Source organism: Leptonychotes weddellii, chromosome 6 (assembly GCF_054177405.1).
Source record: "Leptonychotes weddellii isolate Sample4059 chromosome 6, ASM5417740v2, whole genome shotgun sequence".
Classification (NCBI taxonomy): Eukaryota; Metazoa; Chordata; class Mammalia; order Carnivora; family Phocidae; genus Leptonychotes; species Leptonychotes weddellii.
Window position 1 is genome coordinate 90,958,850 of NC_138374.1, and position 14,360 is coordinate 90,973,209.

At 37.7% G+C, this 14,360-nt stretch overlaps 1 protein-coding gene across 2 annotated transcripts in view; it reads left to right on the forward strand.

Moving 5' to 3' along the window:
* The first annotated feature begins 5,203 nt into the window (after nt 1-5,203).
* Nucleotides 5,204-14,360, forward strand: part of KLHL20 (kelch like family member 20) — a 60,800-nt gene continuing 51,643 nt past the window's right edge. The window contains exons 1-3 of one of the 2 annotated variants that reach the window (XM_081824631.1): nt 5,204-5,327; nt 6,230-6,293; nt 13,239-13,441. Coding sequence is in view for 1 of the 2 variants with exons in the window: in XM_081824630.1 (XP_081680756.1) it covers nt 6,271-6,293 (23 nt within the window). In the remaining variant the exon portion in view is untranslated. The remainder of the gene's footprint in view (nt 5,328-6,229; nt 6,294-13,238; nt 13,442-14,360) is intronic. The other variant, XM_081824630.1, reaches the window with a different exon arrangement.

Here is a 14,360-nt window from a genome sequence, read left to right on the forward strand (position 1 = left end):
TTTACTCACATATTTACCATTTCTGGTAGTTTTTGTTCCTTTATGTAGGTCCAGATTTCCACAGAGTATCATTTTCTTCCTTCCTTCCTTCCCTCCTTCCTTCCTTCCTTTCTTTTTCTTTTTTTTTTTTTAGAGAGGGGGATAGAGGGAGGGGCAGAGGGAGAGAGAGAATCCTAAGCTGGAGCCTGACATAGACTCAATCTCACAACCCTGGGATCATGACCTGAGCTGAAATCAAGAGTTAGACACTTAACCCAGGCGCCCTATCATGTTCTTTCTGTATATAAGGTTTTCTTTAACATTTCTTGAAGTGTAAATCTGTTAGTGATTAATTCCTTCAGCTTTTGTATGTCTCAGAAAAATCTTTATTTTGCCTTTCATTTTTGAAATATATTCTTGCTAGGTGTAGAATTCTAAGTTGACAGTTTTCTTCTTCAATACTTTAAAGATATTGTGTTAGTCTTCTGGCTTACATTGTTTCCTATGAAAAAATCTTTCATCATTCTTATTTTTGTTCCTTTGCATATAATATGTCTCTTTTCTCTGTCTGCTTCTAAGATTTCCTCTTTATTATTGGTTTTAAGCAATTTGATTAAGATATGCATTGGTGTTGTTTTCTTCATATATTTGTACTCAGAGATTATTGAGCTTCCTAGATCTGTGGAGTTACAGTTTTCATCAAATTTTGAAACTTCTCAACCAATATCTCTTCACATATTTTTTATGCTATCCCATCCCTGCCTCTTTTTCAGGAACTCCAATTACACATACATTAGGCCACTTTAAGTTATTCCTCAAATCATGATGCTTTGTTCATTTTCTTTAGTCTCTCTCTCTTGTTTCATTTCAAACAGTTTCTATTGTTGTACTTTCAAATTCACTAATCTTTGTTCCTGTAATATCTGATTTGTTTTTAGTCTCATCCAGTGACTCACCTCATACATTTTTGTTTTCATCTCTAGAATTTTGAGTCTTTCTTTATATCCTCTGTGTCTCTCCTTGACATGTTCCTTTACCTCCTTGAACATATGGAATATAGTTTTAATAAACTCTTTTTATATCCCTGTCTCTTAATTTTATCCCCTGTGTCATTTTTGTGTCTGCTTCCATTGATTAACTTTTCTCCTCAGTATGAGCCATGTTTTCCTGCTTCTTTGAATGCTATGTAGTTTTTAATTAGATACCAAACATTGTGATTGTTACTTTGGTCAGGGTTGTATAGTTTTTTTTATTTCTATAAATATTCCTAAACTCTGTTCTGGAATGCAGTTAAATTACTTGGAAACAATTTGATCCTTTAATCTAAGGCTAAATTTGTCCCAATGCTAACACTACACTCTTCTAAGTATTTTACCCAATGCCTTGTGAATTATGAGAATTTTTCACTCTGAATTTTTCACCCCATATACACTCCACAGATTGTTTCTTCTAATTCTTTCAGGTAGTATCTTCCCTGGCCTTACTTTCATCACATGCCTATGCTGATCAGCACTCAGATTAAGATTCATGGGGGTACACCTTAAATTTACACAATGTCTATGTCAGTTATATCTCAGTACAGCCCGGAAAAGATTCAAGAGGAATCCTCTGAAGCTCTCTGGAACTCTTAGTGTAGCTCTTTCCTCTTTGGTACTCTGGGCTGCAAACTCTAGCCGCCTGGGTCTGCCCAGACTCCTAACTTTTTCTCATCAATTGAAGGAGGTTTTCAGGCACCACCTGGGTTCTCCTTCCCTGCTCTGTGGCAAAATATCCAAGCAATAAGCTGGGGCAATAGTAGGATCACCTTGTTTGTGCCAGCTCTCTCAGGGTTCACTATTCTGTGCTGCCTGAAAACTATTGTTTCATATATTTTGTCCAGTTTTTAGTTGTTCTTAGTGGGAAGGGAAATCTGGTCCCTGTTACTCCATCTTTCTTTTTTTTAATACAGATTTTAATATCTTAATTATTTCATAGTAATTTCTTCCAGATGACTTCTTTTGTGACCTGACTCACAGAGCTTTCCATTGGATTTTTCATTTAAAAATCCAGGTAATTGCATTTATTGAGCATCTCTGATGTGCCAGGGATCTCCTAAGTACTTTACGTGTATTTACATGTATTACAAAATTCCTGTCCTGTGGAAATAACACAGCATTATTAACTTTCTTCTTGGACCGGGCAAGACTTTACCTTGATATTCCATTGTATATGTATACTATACTTTCTTTATCTATTCATCCATTAGTAAACACTTAGGTTGTTTCCATATCTTAGCTATTATAAATAATGTTGCAATGATCATGGGAATACATGTATCTTTTCAAGTTAGCGTTTTTGTTTACTTTAGGTAAGTACCCAGATGAAATTGCTGGATCATATGGTAGCCCCATTTTTAATTTTTTGAGTTTTCCATAATGGCTGCACCAATTTACGCTCCCACCAGCAATGCACCAGGGTTTTCTTTTCTCCATATCCTCATCACATTTGTTACTTCTTGTCTTTTTGATAAAAGCCATTCTAACAGGTGTGAGGATATCTCATTGTGGTTTTGATTTGTATTTTTTTGATGATTAGTGGATGTTGAACATCTTTTCATGTACCTGTTGGCCATCTATATGTCTTCTTTGGAAAAATGTCTATTCAGATCTTCTGCCCATTTTTTAATTAGATAGTTATTTTGTGTTTGTTGCCAGAGGGAAGGAGCATGGGGCAATGGGCAAAATGGATGAAAGGGAGTGGGAGATATAAGCAACAGTTATGGAATGAATAAGTCATGGGAATAAAAGGTACAGCATGGAGAATATAGCCAATGATATTGTAATAGCGATGTAACAGGACAAATTGTATCTACATATGTGGTGAGCATAGCATAATGTATAGAGATGTTTAATTACTATGTTGTACACCTGAAACTAATGTAATATTGTGTGTCAACTATACTCACATAAAAAAATTTTAATAAAAATAAAAAAATAAACTAGCCTCTCCTTTCCCCAACTAAGTCACTCTCCGTAACATTACTCTGTTTATCTTCTTCCTAGATAGCATTTGCCACTGACTGAAATTATTTTGCTTATTTGTTCACTTGTTTATTGTCTATATCCTTTTATATGAATTAGTATGCTCTGGCTGCAGGTAATAGAAACCCCCAACTCACTTTAAAATATGAAATTTATTATCTCATATGACTAGATGTCCAACAATAGGGAAGGCTCTAGGCAAGGGAGAATGAGTAGTTTAAAAATGACATTTAAGGGGCGCCTGGCTGGCTCAGTTGGCTGAGCATCCAACTCTTGAGATAGAGCCCCGCAGCAGGCTCTGCACTCAGTGGAGAGTCTGCTTGAGATTCTCCCTCTTCTTCACCCTCTGCTCCTCCCCCTGCTCTCTCTCTCAAATAAATAAATAAATAAATAATTTTTAAATGACATTCAAGGACCCAAATTCTTTCAGTCTCTATGTTCTACCATCTTTATTGTCTAGCTTCATTCTCCTCTGGCTTCCCTCATGGTTGCAAAATGGTTGCAGTGGTTCCAGGTGTCACATACAAACCCAACAATGGCCAGAGAGAAAAGATGCTATCTCTTCCTATATGTTTTCTAAAATTGGTGGGAAGTCTTTCTTCACAGTCCTCATTAGATTTTCTCCAATTTTTCATTAGTCAGTATTGGGTCATTTGCATGGAGATGGTGTAGACCAATTACTCCTAATGGAAAAGATGTTAGAAAGTCAACCACCATAACCACATAAATGATCAGTAGAACTTCAGGATGTTGTCTATCTCCTTCATGATTATAGTTCCAAAGCCTAGAGTAGTACTTGGCATACAATAGGTGCTCATTTAATAAATAAGTCCATTTAAGTAAGTAGCATTGGAAGAGGAAACAAAGCTAACATTTGTTGAGTGCCTACTAAATGCCAGACACACAACATGATCTTTATTATCATTTACTTCTCAAAACAACTTTTTTTTTAAGCTATTATTATTCTTTTACACAAAGAAAACTAATGCTTAGGAGATGAAGAACTTTGACCAAGATCATAAAGCCAGTCAGTCAGAGGACTAGGATTTGAGACTATGGGCATCTGGATCTAAAGGCCATACATTTCCCACTACAACCTAATTAACAAAAGGTATTCTTTCCTTTTCAGAAACAACTGGACAAACATGTCAATCCCATATGAAGAACATCTAAAGAAAATCTGATTAAATTCATGCTTAAGCCTGGAAGTTATCAGGAAACCAGCGACAGTCTTTCACTGATATTACTGAAATTGTATCCCTTACCCTATCACTTGTTTATTTTCAAAATATAATCAGATGGCTGTATGCTCTGGTAAAATCAGGCAAAGGACAAGTTAAAGGGCGCCTGGGTGGCTCAGTCGGTTAAGCGTCTGCCTTTGGCTCAGGTCATGATCTCAGGTTCCTGGGATTCAGCCCAGCATCCGGCTCCCTGCTCAGCCCGGAGTCCAATTCTCCCTCTCCCTCTGCCCCGACTTGTGCTTGCTCTCACCGTCTCTCTCTCGCTCTCTTTCAAATAAATAAATAAAATCTTAAAAAAAAAAAAAAGGACAAATTGAAAAGGTATTTTTCCCCTTAAGACTAAAACGAGTTCACAGAAGTGTTTGAAATGTCTGCATAAAGTATTTGGACAAAACACTTTTTGTTTTTCTCCTATTAATCTATTTGTCTTTGGTAAAGTGTTTGGATAAAACACTGGTATTTTGAAAGCTAAACTGTGGGAAATCTGGAAGATCAGGTCTATTTCTGATTTGGCCGTGTATTGTGGGCAGCTTGATAATAAGGGGGGCTTAATAGGGTCGACACCGCTTATGCATGCACCAATCATGCAATCCACAATTACGGACAACATTGTGCCTATGTTGAGCAATAGGAGACCCACCGGCTACAAATACATCAAAATTCCTAGCTTTCTGTGATTACATCCATCTTTCTGTTGCCTTCTGCTGGGGAAAACAAAGAAGAAAGGAGGAGGCTTCAGTATTCAAATACTGCCAGATCAGTTGTGAACTCGCAAAGTGGTCACCCTCAGAATTGGAAGAACCGGATTCGAAGACAGGCAGTCTTTGAGGTTTATAGGGATCCCCAGCAAAGGGCGCGGCTACTTCCTGAGCCACACCGGAACCTTTGGGTGGGCTATATGGGTTCCAGAGGGAACGACTTAGGAACAGGATCACTTCCGCTGCTGAAGAGAAGAGAGGGGTGGGGAGGAAATAGCTCGAGGATCTGCATCCTGCTTGCGCTAGCCGCGGGTGCGAAGCAGGCAGACAGCGGGCGGGGGGTGGAGGAGGCTGAGGGGGCGGCGGCAGAGAAGAAAGTGGCAGAGCCGGTAAGTTAGCCGCCTTAGAGCAGGGGACAGTGGACAGCGCCCAGGGCTTGCTTTGCAAATCTTGTCCTAAGTTGTTGAGCTGCCGGGTGGGGTAGGGGGCCGGACTTCGTCCGCCGTCTGTCAGTCGGTGGCGAGAAGGGGCTCTTGGGGCGCTGGGGCTGGGCCTCGCGGGGCACTAGACTGTGCCGAGCTGGCTGACAGCCCTACCCCGGAGCCCGAGGAGGCGGGGGATTCTCACCCTGGACAGCTTCCCCGGACAAGGGCTGGAATTCGGGGGGAAGGAAATGGGTACTGTGCGTCCCATTTAACCCTCGGGACCTAGCGAGTTCTTCCAAGTGGGTGGTGGATATTGTTTCGAGCACTGAGGGAAGGGCTTGTAAAGAGAATGTTAGTCTGGAACCAGAGCTTATCTGCCCTGTTCGTGCTGCCCGGCAGTCGGAAGTGGAGTTGTTTTTAAGGGCAAATGCCACCCCCTGCTCTTGTTACTTCGGGACAAGTTAGAGCTTCAGATCCGTTGTTAAACCTGCGTGTTCCCTATCCGATCTATCATGTCAATACTGCTGTGGGTATCTGGTAAATGTTCTGTAAGTATACTTGATAGTGAGATCAGAGTTAAACGTCTTAAAGCACTTCTTGAAGAGACACAGGACTAACCTAGCAATCAGGACTGTATAGCGCACTTTCCCTCACCTTCACTTATAATCGTTTTAGCATTCCATGTCCATATCCAGAGTAAGGATAGTCATCTTAAAGACACTAAATAAAGCTTATGTTATGAATAAACACTTGTGGTATAATATAATATAAAATTCTTTATCATTAACGAAATGATTATATTGAGATTGTTACTGGAAAGATCAGAAATAGTTTTTTATTAAGTTACTGCTTTTCTATTGTCTTAGGTTCGGCTTTAGAGTGTGGTGAAGGGTACTTTTCATGGTGCATGGAAGGAAAGCCAATGCGCAGGTAGGCTTTTAGGAAGAAAACCTTCGGTTCACTGATTGAAATTAAGCACGTAATAATTCAGGACTTCATTTAATTTTTTTTAAAGGTTTTCAAACTTTACCAAATTCTGCTTTGAACTAATGATTCTTGTTCTAAAGTAAATAAAAACTATTATCAGGAATTAATCACTTTTGAAATAAGGGTCCAGTTTAGTACTTAAATTTCTAAAGGGCGTTCTGAATTTTATGTAGTTACTAACATTTAAATTTTCCTTTTTGCATGGTTTTTTTTTGTGATAAATAATCATTAAGTATAATATGATACTATATGGGTTCATTAGTCTTAATTACCTATAGAATGTAAAAGATTCTGTTGCCGTAGAAGAATAATAATTATTTGTAACACACTGTCCTGTATATCTAATTATGGTTTTGGTTATTTCATTGATGACCAATAATACATTTGTTCTGCGAAGTAAAATAGCTGCATTGCAGGAAAGATTGTTGAAGGACTAAAAAGGTATTGGACATAATAACTTAGCCCATAGAAAAATAGAACAGAGTGTAAGAAAATATAGACAATTACAAGCCCTCCCAATTCTAGAATTTAGTAATGTTTTTTCTTAATCTTTTCTAACAGATAAATCTAGAGTCCTTATCAAAACAAAATCAGCCTAGTTCTTTCTTTGTTGTTTAAACTCATTTTACATTTATTGAACTGTATGTAATCATTTGTTATTTAACATCAAAGAGGAACAGCTCTGGCAGACCCTCTTAAGAGAAGAAACATTTCATGATGGGGGTATGACTTTTGACTTAGAACCAGGAGCAAGAACCGGAATATCTATCTTTTTCCAAATCTATTATTGATTTTTTTGATTGACCTTGAGCTATTCGCTTTCTCTGTGTCCTAATTTACTTTTCTAATGTATCTGACCAGGATATTGGGAACTAATGGGTGCTTGCAAGTGCTTTGAGATCTCCAGATGAAAAGATGTTGTGGATGTAACAAATGTCGTTATCTTATTTGTATCTAACTCCAAGTAGGAATAATATTTGAAGAAATTAACAAAAATATATTAAATGCCTTACCACTTCATCCTTTATCATGGTTGCAAAAACCACTGATTGCTTCTCTTCCTCAGCTGCCATAAATGTCATATCTTATGTAATTGCTAAAGTAAGAGCTTATTATTTTTTAAAAAGGGAAGGCACAGCGTGGGAGTGTTTTTGGTTTATCAGTAATTTCTATATAAAATATTCACTTAATCATTCATACCTACTCTCTTTTTTCTTGTTTTATTATATAATACTGCCAGTTATTCAGAAATCAAGTTGGGGGGGGGTGCCTGGGTGGCTCAGTCAGTTAAGCATCTGCCTTGGGCTGGGGTCATGATCTCAGGGTCCTGGGATCAGCCCCACATCAGGGTCCCTGCTTGGCAGGGAGCCTGCTTCTTCCTCTCCCTCTACCCCTCCCCCAGCTTGTGCTCAAGCTGTTTCTCTCTCTCTCTCTCTCTCTTTAATAAATAAATAAAATCTTTTTTTAAAAAATCAAGTTGGGGAATTCTGGTGGCATTAACTTTTAAACTACACAGCTCTTTCTTCATCACCATCACATGGCCAGAGCCCAGCCTACCATTGCTCTCTGATTTAATTTTACTTTTGCTTACATTAAGTCACCTTTCCGTATTGGGCTGTTATTTTTGCTGCTGCAGCCGAGAAGGCAGTCTCTGTAAAGTAATGTTGGTTAATTTTATACTTAGCTGCTATTGGAGAAGCTTTGAATGAGAAGTAACTGTATACTAAGATTATTTGAATACATGTTCATTCTCCCCACTAGGATATAAGCTCTTTAAGTCTCATATGTCTTCCATATGTTTGTATCCCTGGCACCTAATGATTACTGAATAGTAATTCAAATAACCACACAATATCTGCAGACTTCTCCTCTGAGTGCCCCCTGCCAAAAAATATGAATGAGAGGAAGATTGAAAACTATTGTTAAAGGTATTCTAATGCTTAAAAATAAAGTTTTATGAAATTGGTTGATATTAGTAAAGCTTCATTGCATTCATTTAACTAGTCATTATGTGTACAGATACAGAATTTAAAAGATACAGTAAGATATTCAGTGAAAAATAAGTCTCCCAATGCCAATCCCAGCTCCCAGTTCTCCTCTTTATAGGCCACCACTATAAACAGTTTCTTACTCATTTTTTGTAGACATTATAATACATATACAATCATATATAGAATATCTCTTTTGTGAAAACACTAATGTCAGCATATCATGCACATTTTTCTCTTTCTTTTTTCACTTCCCACATTATTTTGTAGATGGTGACAAATACATATAGACCCACCATATTCTTTGTAATAGTTACATAGTATTTCATTGTCTGTAGGTGCCATAGTTAACCAGTCCTTTTCAGAGACATTTAAGTTATTTTGCTGTTATAACCAGTTCTGCAGTGACTATCCTTGTCAGTGGTTTTTGCCCAAATGTGTGTGTATAGAATAAATTCTTAGATGTAGAACTGCCCAAAAAGTATGTGTGTTTTTAAATTCTGGTAGATACTGACAAATTTCCTTCCTGAGAGATTATTCCAATCTATAGTCTCACTAAAAATGTGCCTGTTTCCCAGAAGATGGCTCTTTCCTCAATTAAGAATATTACCTTAGGAATAGAAGGTCTAAGGAATGTGTCACATGATAGCCCTGAAATTTGAAGGTGACTTACACATTTGGGTGGGTGGAAATGTTATTTACTTAGGGAGGTACCAAAATTTGTAACATTCCTTTGGTAAACATGAAGCATATTTAAGATACCTGATTTGTTCTTTGGTTTATGCTTCCTACCTGCACATGATTCGGTTATTGTCACTATTAAGAGAGATCAATATTCATAGAAATTACCCATCCTGGGGCACCTGGGTGGCTCAGATGGTTAAGCGTCTGCCTTCGGCTCAGGTCATGATCCCAGGGTCCTGGGATTGAGCCCCATATTGGGCTCTTGGCTCAGCAGGGAGCCTGCTTCTCCTTCTCCCTCTGCCTCTCCCCGGCTCATGCTCACTCTCTCTCTCTCTCTCTCAGTATCTCTGTGTCTCAAATGAATAAATAAAATCTTTGGGGCGCCTGGGTGGCTCAGTCATTAAGTGTCTGCCTTCGGCTCAGGTCATGATCTCAGGGTCCTGGGATCGGGCCCCACATTGGGCTCCCTGCTCAGCGGGAAGCCTGCTTCTCCCTCTCCCGCTCCCCCTGCTTGTGTTTCCTATCTCGCTGTGTCTCTATCTGTCAAATACATAAATAAAATCTTTAAAAATAAATAAATAAATAAATAAAAATCTTTAAAAAAAATTACCCATCCTTTTACCTAGCCTACATTTCCTCGACTTCCTAAATTCTTGTGACTTTGACCTTCACTTACTTAAGTGTTTCATTCCTACTCTCACTGAGAACAACTTTCTCTCTGAAATCATAAATCCTCATACTTTTTTCCTGAGCATAACCTGTGAAACGCCCATTCCATCAGTTCTTTTATGTAGTCACAATCAACATGCCTTTGGCCCTTCTGTTTTCACACAGTTCACTTCTGCAACCACTTCAACCATTTTCTAGCCATCACTCAATTCCCTAGATTGTTCATGGCATTTCCGAACTCTTGATTAATGTAAACATTTATATTCCCTGATTTGAATGGTTGATTTACTGCTGGATGAAACCAACCATGGGATATTTGTGCTACTGTAATCAGAGTCTGTAATATTATTTGAGCCAACATTGTTCTCCAGCAGTAATTCTGAAGGTCCCTGGGTAATGCTTACTCATTCCCCACAGCAGCTGTGTCACATCTTCACCCATTCTCTCGTGATCCTGTCACTGCTCCTCTCACTGGCAGCAACTTCACAGAAAAAAATAGGGGCCATCAGGTATGAACTTCTCCAAGCTCCTGATGCCTCCTTCCCATAAAATAAATGTATCGTTTCCACCTTGTTTTCCCACCCCACTCCCTTCCTCTGATCTCTTATGTAAGCCCTTCTACCTTTTGTCTAAGAGTCATTCCTCTGTATTTTGGTTCCATACACTCCCACTCTTCAAAGATCTCACTCCATCATTTATTCTTTCCCTTTTATATTTTTTAATTTCTCCCTCCTCATTCTTCACATCAGTATATATCACTTTCCAGTCTTCCTTAACTTTAAACTGACATAGTATTGGATGTCTCTTCTCTTCACAGGTAAGCTTTATTCTAGAAATATTCCATACTCACTGTCTCTTTCTTTACCTTCATTGACCACTGCCAATGACTACCTCAGGTTTTTACTGAAAGTTTAGGATAATGAAGTTTTTTGGCTACTCATCATTTTCTTACTGGCTGTCCCTCCTTAGATCACAACCTGCCACCATTTTTATCAGTTCCTCTTTCCTTCCCTTCTTTCTTTCTTCTAAGTTACTGTTACTTTATTATACTGAGCAGTTTAGTCTCTTTGTTATAATCCTGGTATCTTTAGAAGAGGTTAAAAAACAAAATCTTGTATCTTTAGGTAGTTCATATAAATGTGGGGCACAGCTTCACAAGACAAAGAGTGGTGGGGACTGTGGTGAAGTAAGAGTACAAGCCCTCCTAATGATACTCAAATTCAATTTCAATTTCAATCTCAAAACAAAACAAACCAAAATGGACAGGCAAAAATCCTTCTGATGGTCTTTATCATTCCAGGGGACCCTCACCTTGCCTTTTATAATTAAAAGGCCTAAATACTTGTTTTCTCAAAAGCACCATCTGTCTCTGAAATAAATGTTGTTCTTTTTCCCAGAATGTAAAAGAACAATAATTGAAAATTTTTAATAGCATTTTTTTCCTTCTCACCATATGTAGAGATTCAAATGTAGTAATTATAGTTTCTTAAACTGATTCCATAATATCTGATGCCTGCCTTACAGAATTTTTTAGATTTATTGACGTTTTGGTAAATATTAATCCTTCTTGTTTTATTTGATTTTATATGTTTGATAATGACGCTTTTACTTTCTTTTTCCTTTATACCTGCATTTTGAATTATTGCTTTCTCCACTCTGTTATTTCCCTTCAACTTAGGTCAATATATTCTTTTTGTAACAACTGACTTAGTCAAATTTTATTAGCCAGTTATTAGTCAAACTTTAATGTGTGTTAAAATTACCTACTTGCTAAATGCAGATTCTAGAGTCATACTACCAGAGATTCTGATTCTCTAGTACCTCAGGAGCCTGCATTTTAATCAAACACCCCTGTATATCTGGTGTCAGAGAAACACAATTATTTGAAAAGTTAATATAACAGCTTAATAGGAATTGGGCAATCAGCGAATAATAGTGTCTTCTCACATTTTCACTTCATTTGAAAGAAAAGCCACAAATTCAAGCCATAATTTTAAATCTATCAATACCATGTTTAGAAAATCTGGTAATAATGGAGGAAGACCCTCTAGATACAAGAGTATTTGACCAATCAAAGCAAGGGGAAATTTCTATATTCAAATTGGTTAGTAAATTTAGAATATGTGGCTGATTTTACTTTCTCATTTTAACTACCATGTTTTTGGTATCAGAATGTTTTGGACTGAAAGTCCTGACTCAAACTGGTTTAATCAACATGGAAACCTTTTGTTTACATAACAAGAAGGCCATGGGTAGAGTGGGTTCCAAGGTTGGTTTGAGACAGTGGCCTGATAATAGCATCTTGGATCCAAGTTCTGTCTCTCCAATGTAGCTGTGCAATAGCAGCTTCATCCTAACCCAAAATTGATCTTCCATTCCACTACCACCTACCAATGTAGAATGCTACATTCTTCTTTGTTAACGCCTGGCAGAAGAAACTCCCTAAATCATGGAATATAAGTCTGTTCCTATAGTTTGATGACCAGCTGAGGTAAGAGCATGCCATCAGCTAATTGATTTGAGAGAATTCAGGATTCATCCTTAAAAGCTAGGGACATGGTCATCTTCTTCTGAAGCAAATGGCTAGTAGAGGAACAAAATCAAGGTTATGCTGAAGTTTGAGAGAGTTGATGGTAAAATATGATATTAATAGAATTTATCTTGAGGTTATGCTTTTCATCAGTGCTAAAAGAATAAAAAATCTGCTAAGGTTATTATTAGCAGATCTTACACCCTTTGGTTTTAGAAAGACTGATTTCTTTCCCTGAATTGACAGAGTCATTTTGTGAGGGAAGGCAAAAGCTCTGTTTGGTCTCCCTAGTTTGTTAACTGTGGATAGGGTCCAGAGTAATCCTTTCACTTGCCTCCTTCAACCTTAAAGTACATGTAGATTACTCTTGCAAATTAAGTTAATAAAAATGTTATTTGGGTTCAGTTTCTTTTTGTCTGTATTTGTAATATCATTAGTTCAATATTGGAATAGAAAGCCACAGATTGAAAAAGCAAATAATTAGAGATCTTCTAGTTTTTCTAGATGAATATTTACTTGGACAATAAAGCTTGCTGCCTCAAGGTTTAATTAAAACCTTTTGTAGGGTTCTGTCCTGGGGAGCAGTTCACACCACAATTTACCATCCCCCCCACCAGGTCTTTAGAGTATTTATTTCAGCAGACTCCAAACAAAGAAGTTGTGAATATAGATGTGACAAGGTGTAAACACACTCTATTTCTAGGACCCTTATTATAACTTCCCTTCAGAAGGTGCCCAGAAAAATGTACAAAAAACCCCACTTTTCTGCAGTTAGAATCCTGTGGATGTAATGAGACTAATGGAGGATATGCACTTAGATTTTTTAAAGTACACATTTATAAAAACAAAATAGCAGAACCATAGGAGAAATAACTTAGTGTATAGAATTAAATATGGCTTTTGGAATTAAATTGTTAGAATTAAATACTGCTTCTCAGGACATTTAAAATGAGGTACTCCTTCAAATCTCAGCCTACCAGTAATCCCTCTTCTCGTTTCTTCTCATTCTCCTAAAAGGGCAACATGGTCCAGCCATGGGCAGTATGCTTGCTTTTTTTCTCCCATCTAAGAATAACAACTACATAAATCAGATTGCCAGAGTCATTTCTATTTCAAATACTCAATCCAGTTGCGTAAGACAGTTTGGGATAATAAAGCACTGACTTTGAAATCAGAGGACCTACATTCAGACAAATCCCAACACTGTCACTCCTTGTAAGGTAAGTTTAATTATCCCTACATTACAAATAATGAACTTGAGGATCAGAGAAGTTAAGTCATTTGCCTGAGATTATACCTAATAAGTGATGGAGGTAAGGTTTGAACCTGGCTACAAGTTTGCCTGGCTACAAACCTGGTTTCAAGAGAATTTGACAAGACTTCAGGAGGTATAGTTTTTGGGGGCAGGAATAAAAGCTGAATTCATTTAACAACAATTTAATGAACACTAGATCCAGGTATTGGGTTATAGCAGTGAGCAAAGAAAAACATAAGGGCCTTGTTCTCACAGATCTTATATTCTATTTGGGGGAAAAAGCCACTATATCAGTAGGTAATATATTTATGAAGAAAAATGAAACAAATAAAGGGTATAGAGTGGTAGGAATTTAAGAGATGCTATTTCATAGAACATCGTGTTGGGGAGGAGGAATTTTCTCTACCCTTCAAGGTCCTTCTAGCTGGACTTAGAATCAAATTAACAATGAGACAGATTAACAGGATGAAGTCAAATTTAATAGCCTTCTTAGGGGGAATCCATACAGACATGGAAATTCCAAAGATAGGCAATGAAATACTTACATGAGCAGGGGAGGGGTAGGGTCTGAGGGTACAAAGGGGAGAAAGACCTTTAGCAGAAGGGAAAGATCTTTAGAAAACAAAGGTGCCCTATTTATGTAGATAAGTTTCTTAGGTAAAGAGAAATCTGTTAATAGCTCTCTTCCTGGTAAAGCAGGCAGTTGAGGGGGAAGTAAAGAGCTTTTTCTGAGTCTGCTGGGTTTGGATTGCTTTTTTTTTTTTTTTTTAATTCTTATGTTAATCCCCATACATTACATCATTAGTTCTAGATGAAGTGTTCCATGATTCATTGTTTGTGCATAACACCCAGTGCTCCATGCAGAACGTGCCCTCCTCAATACC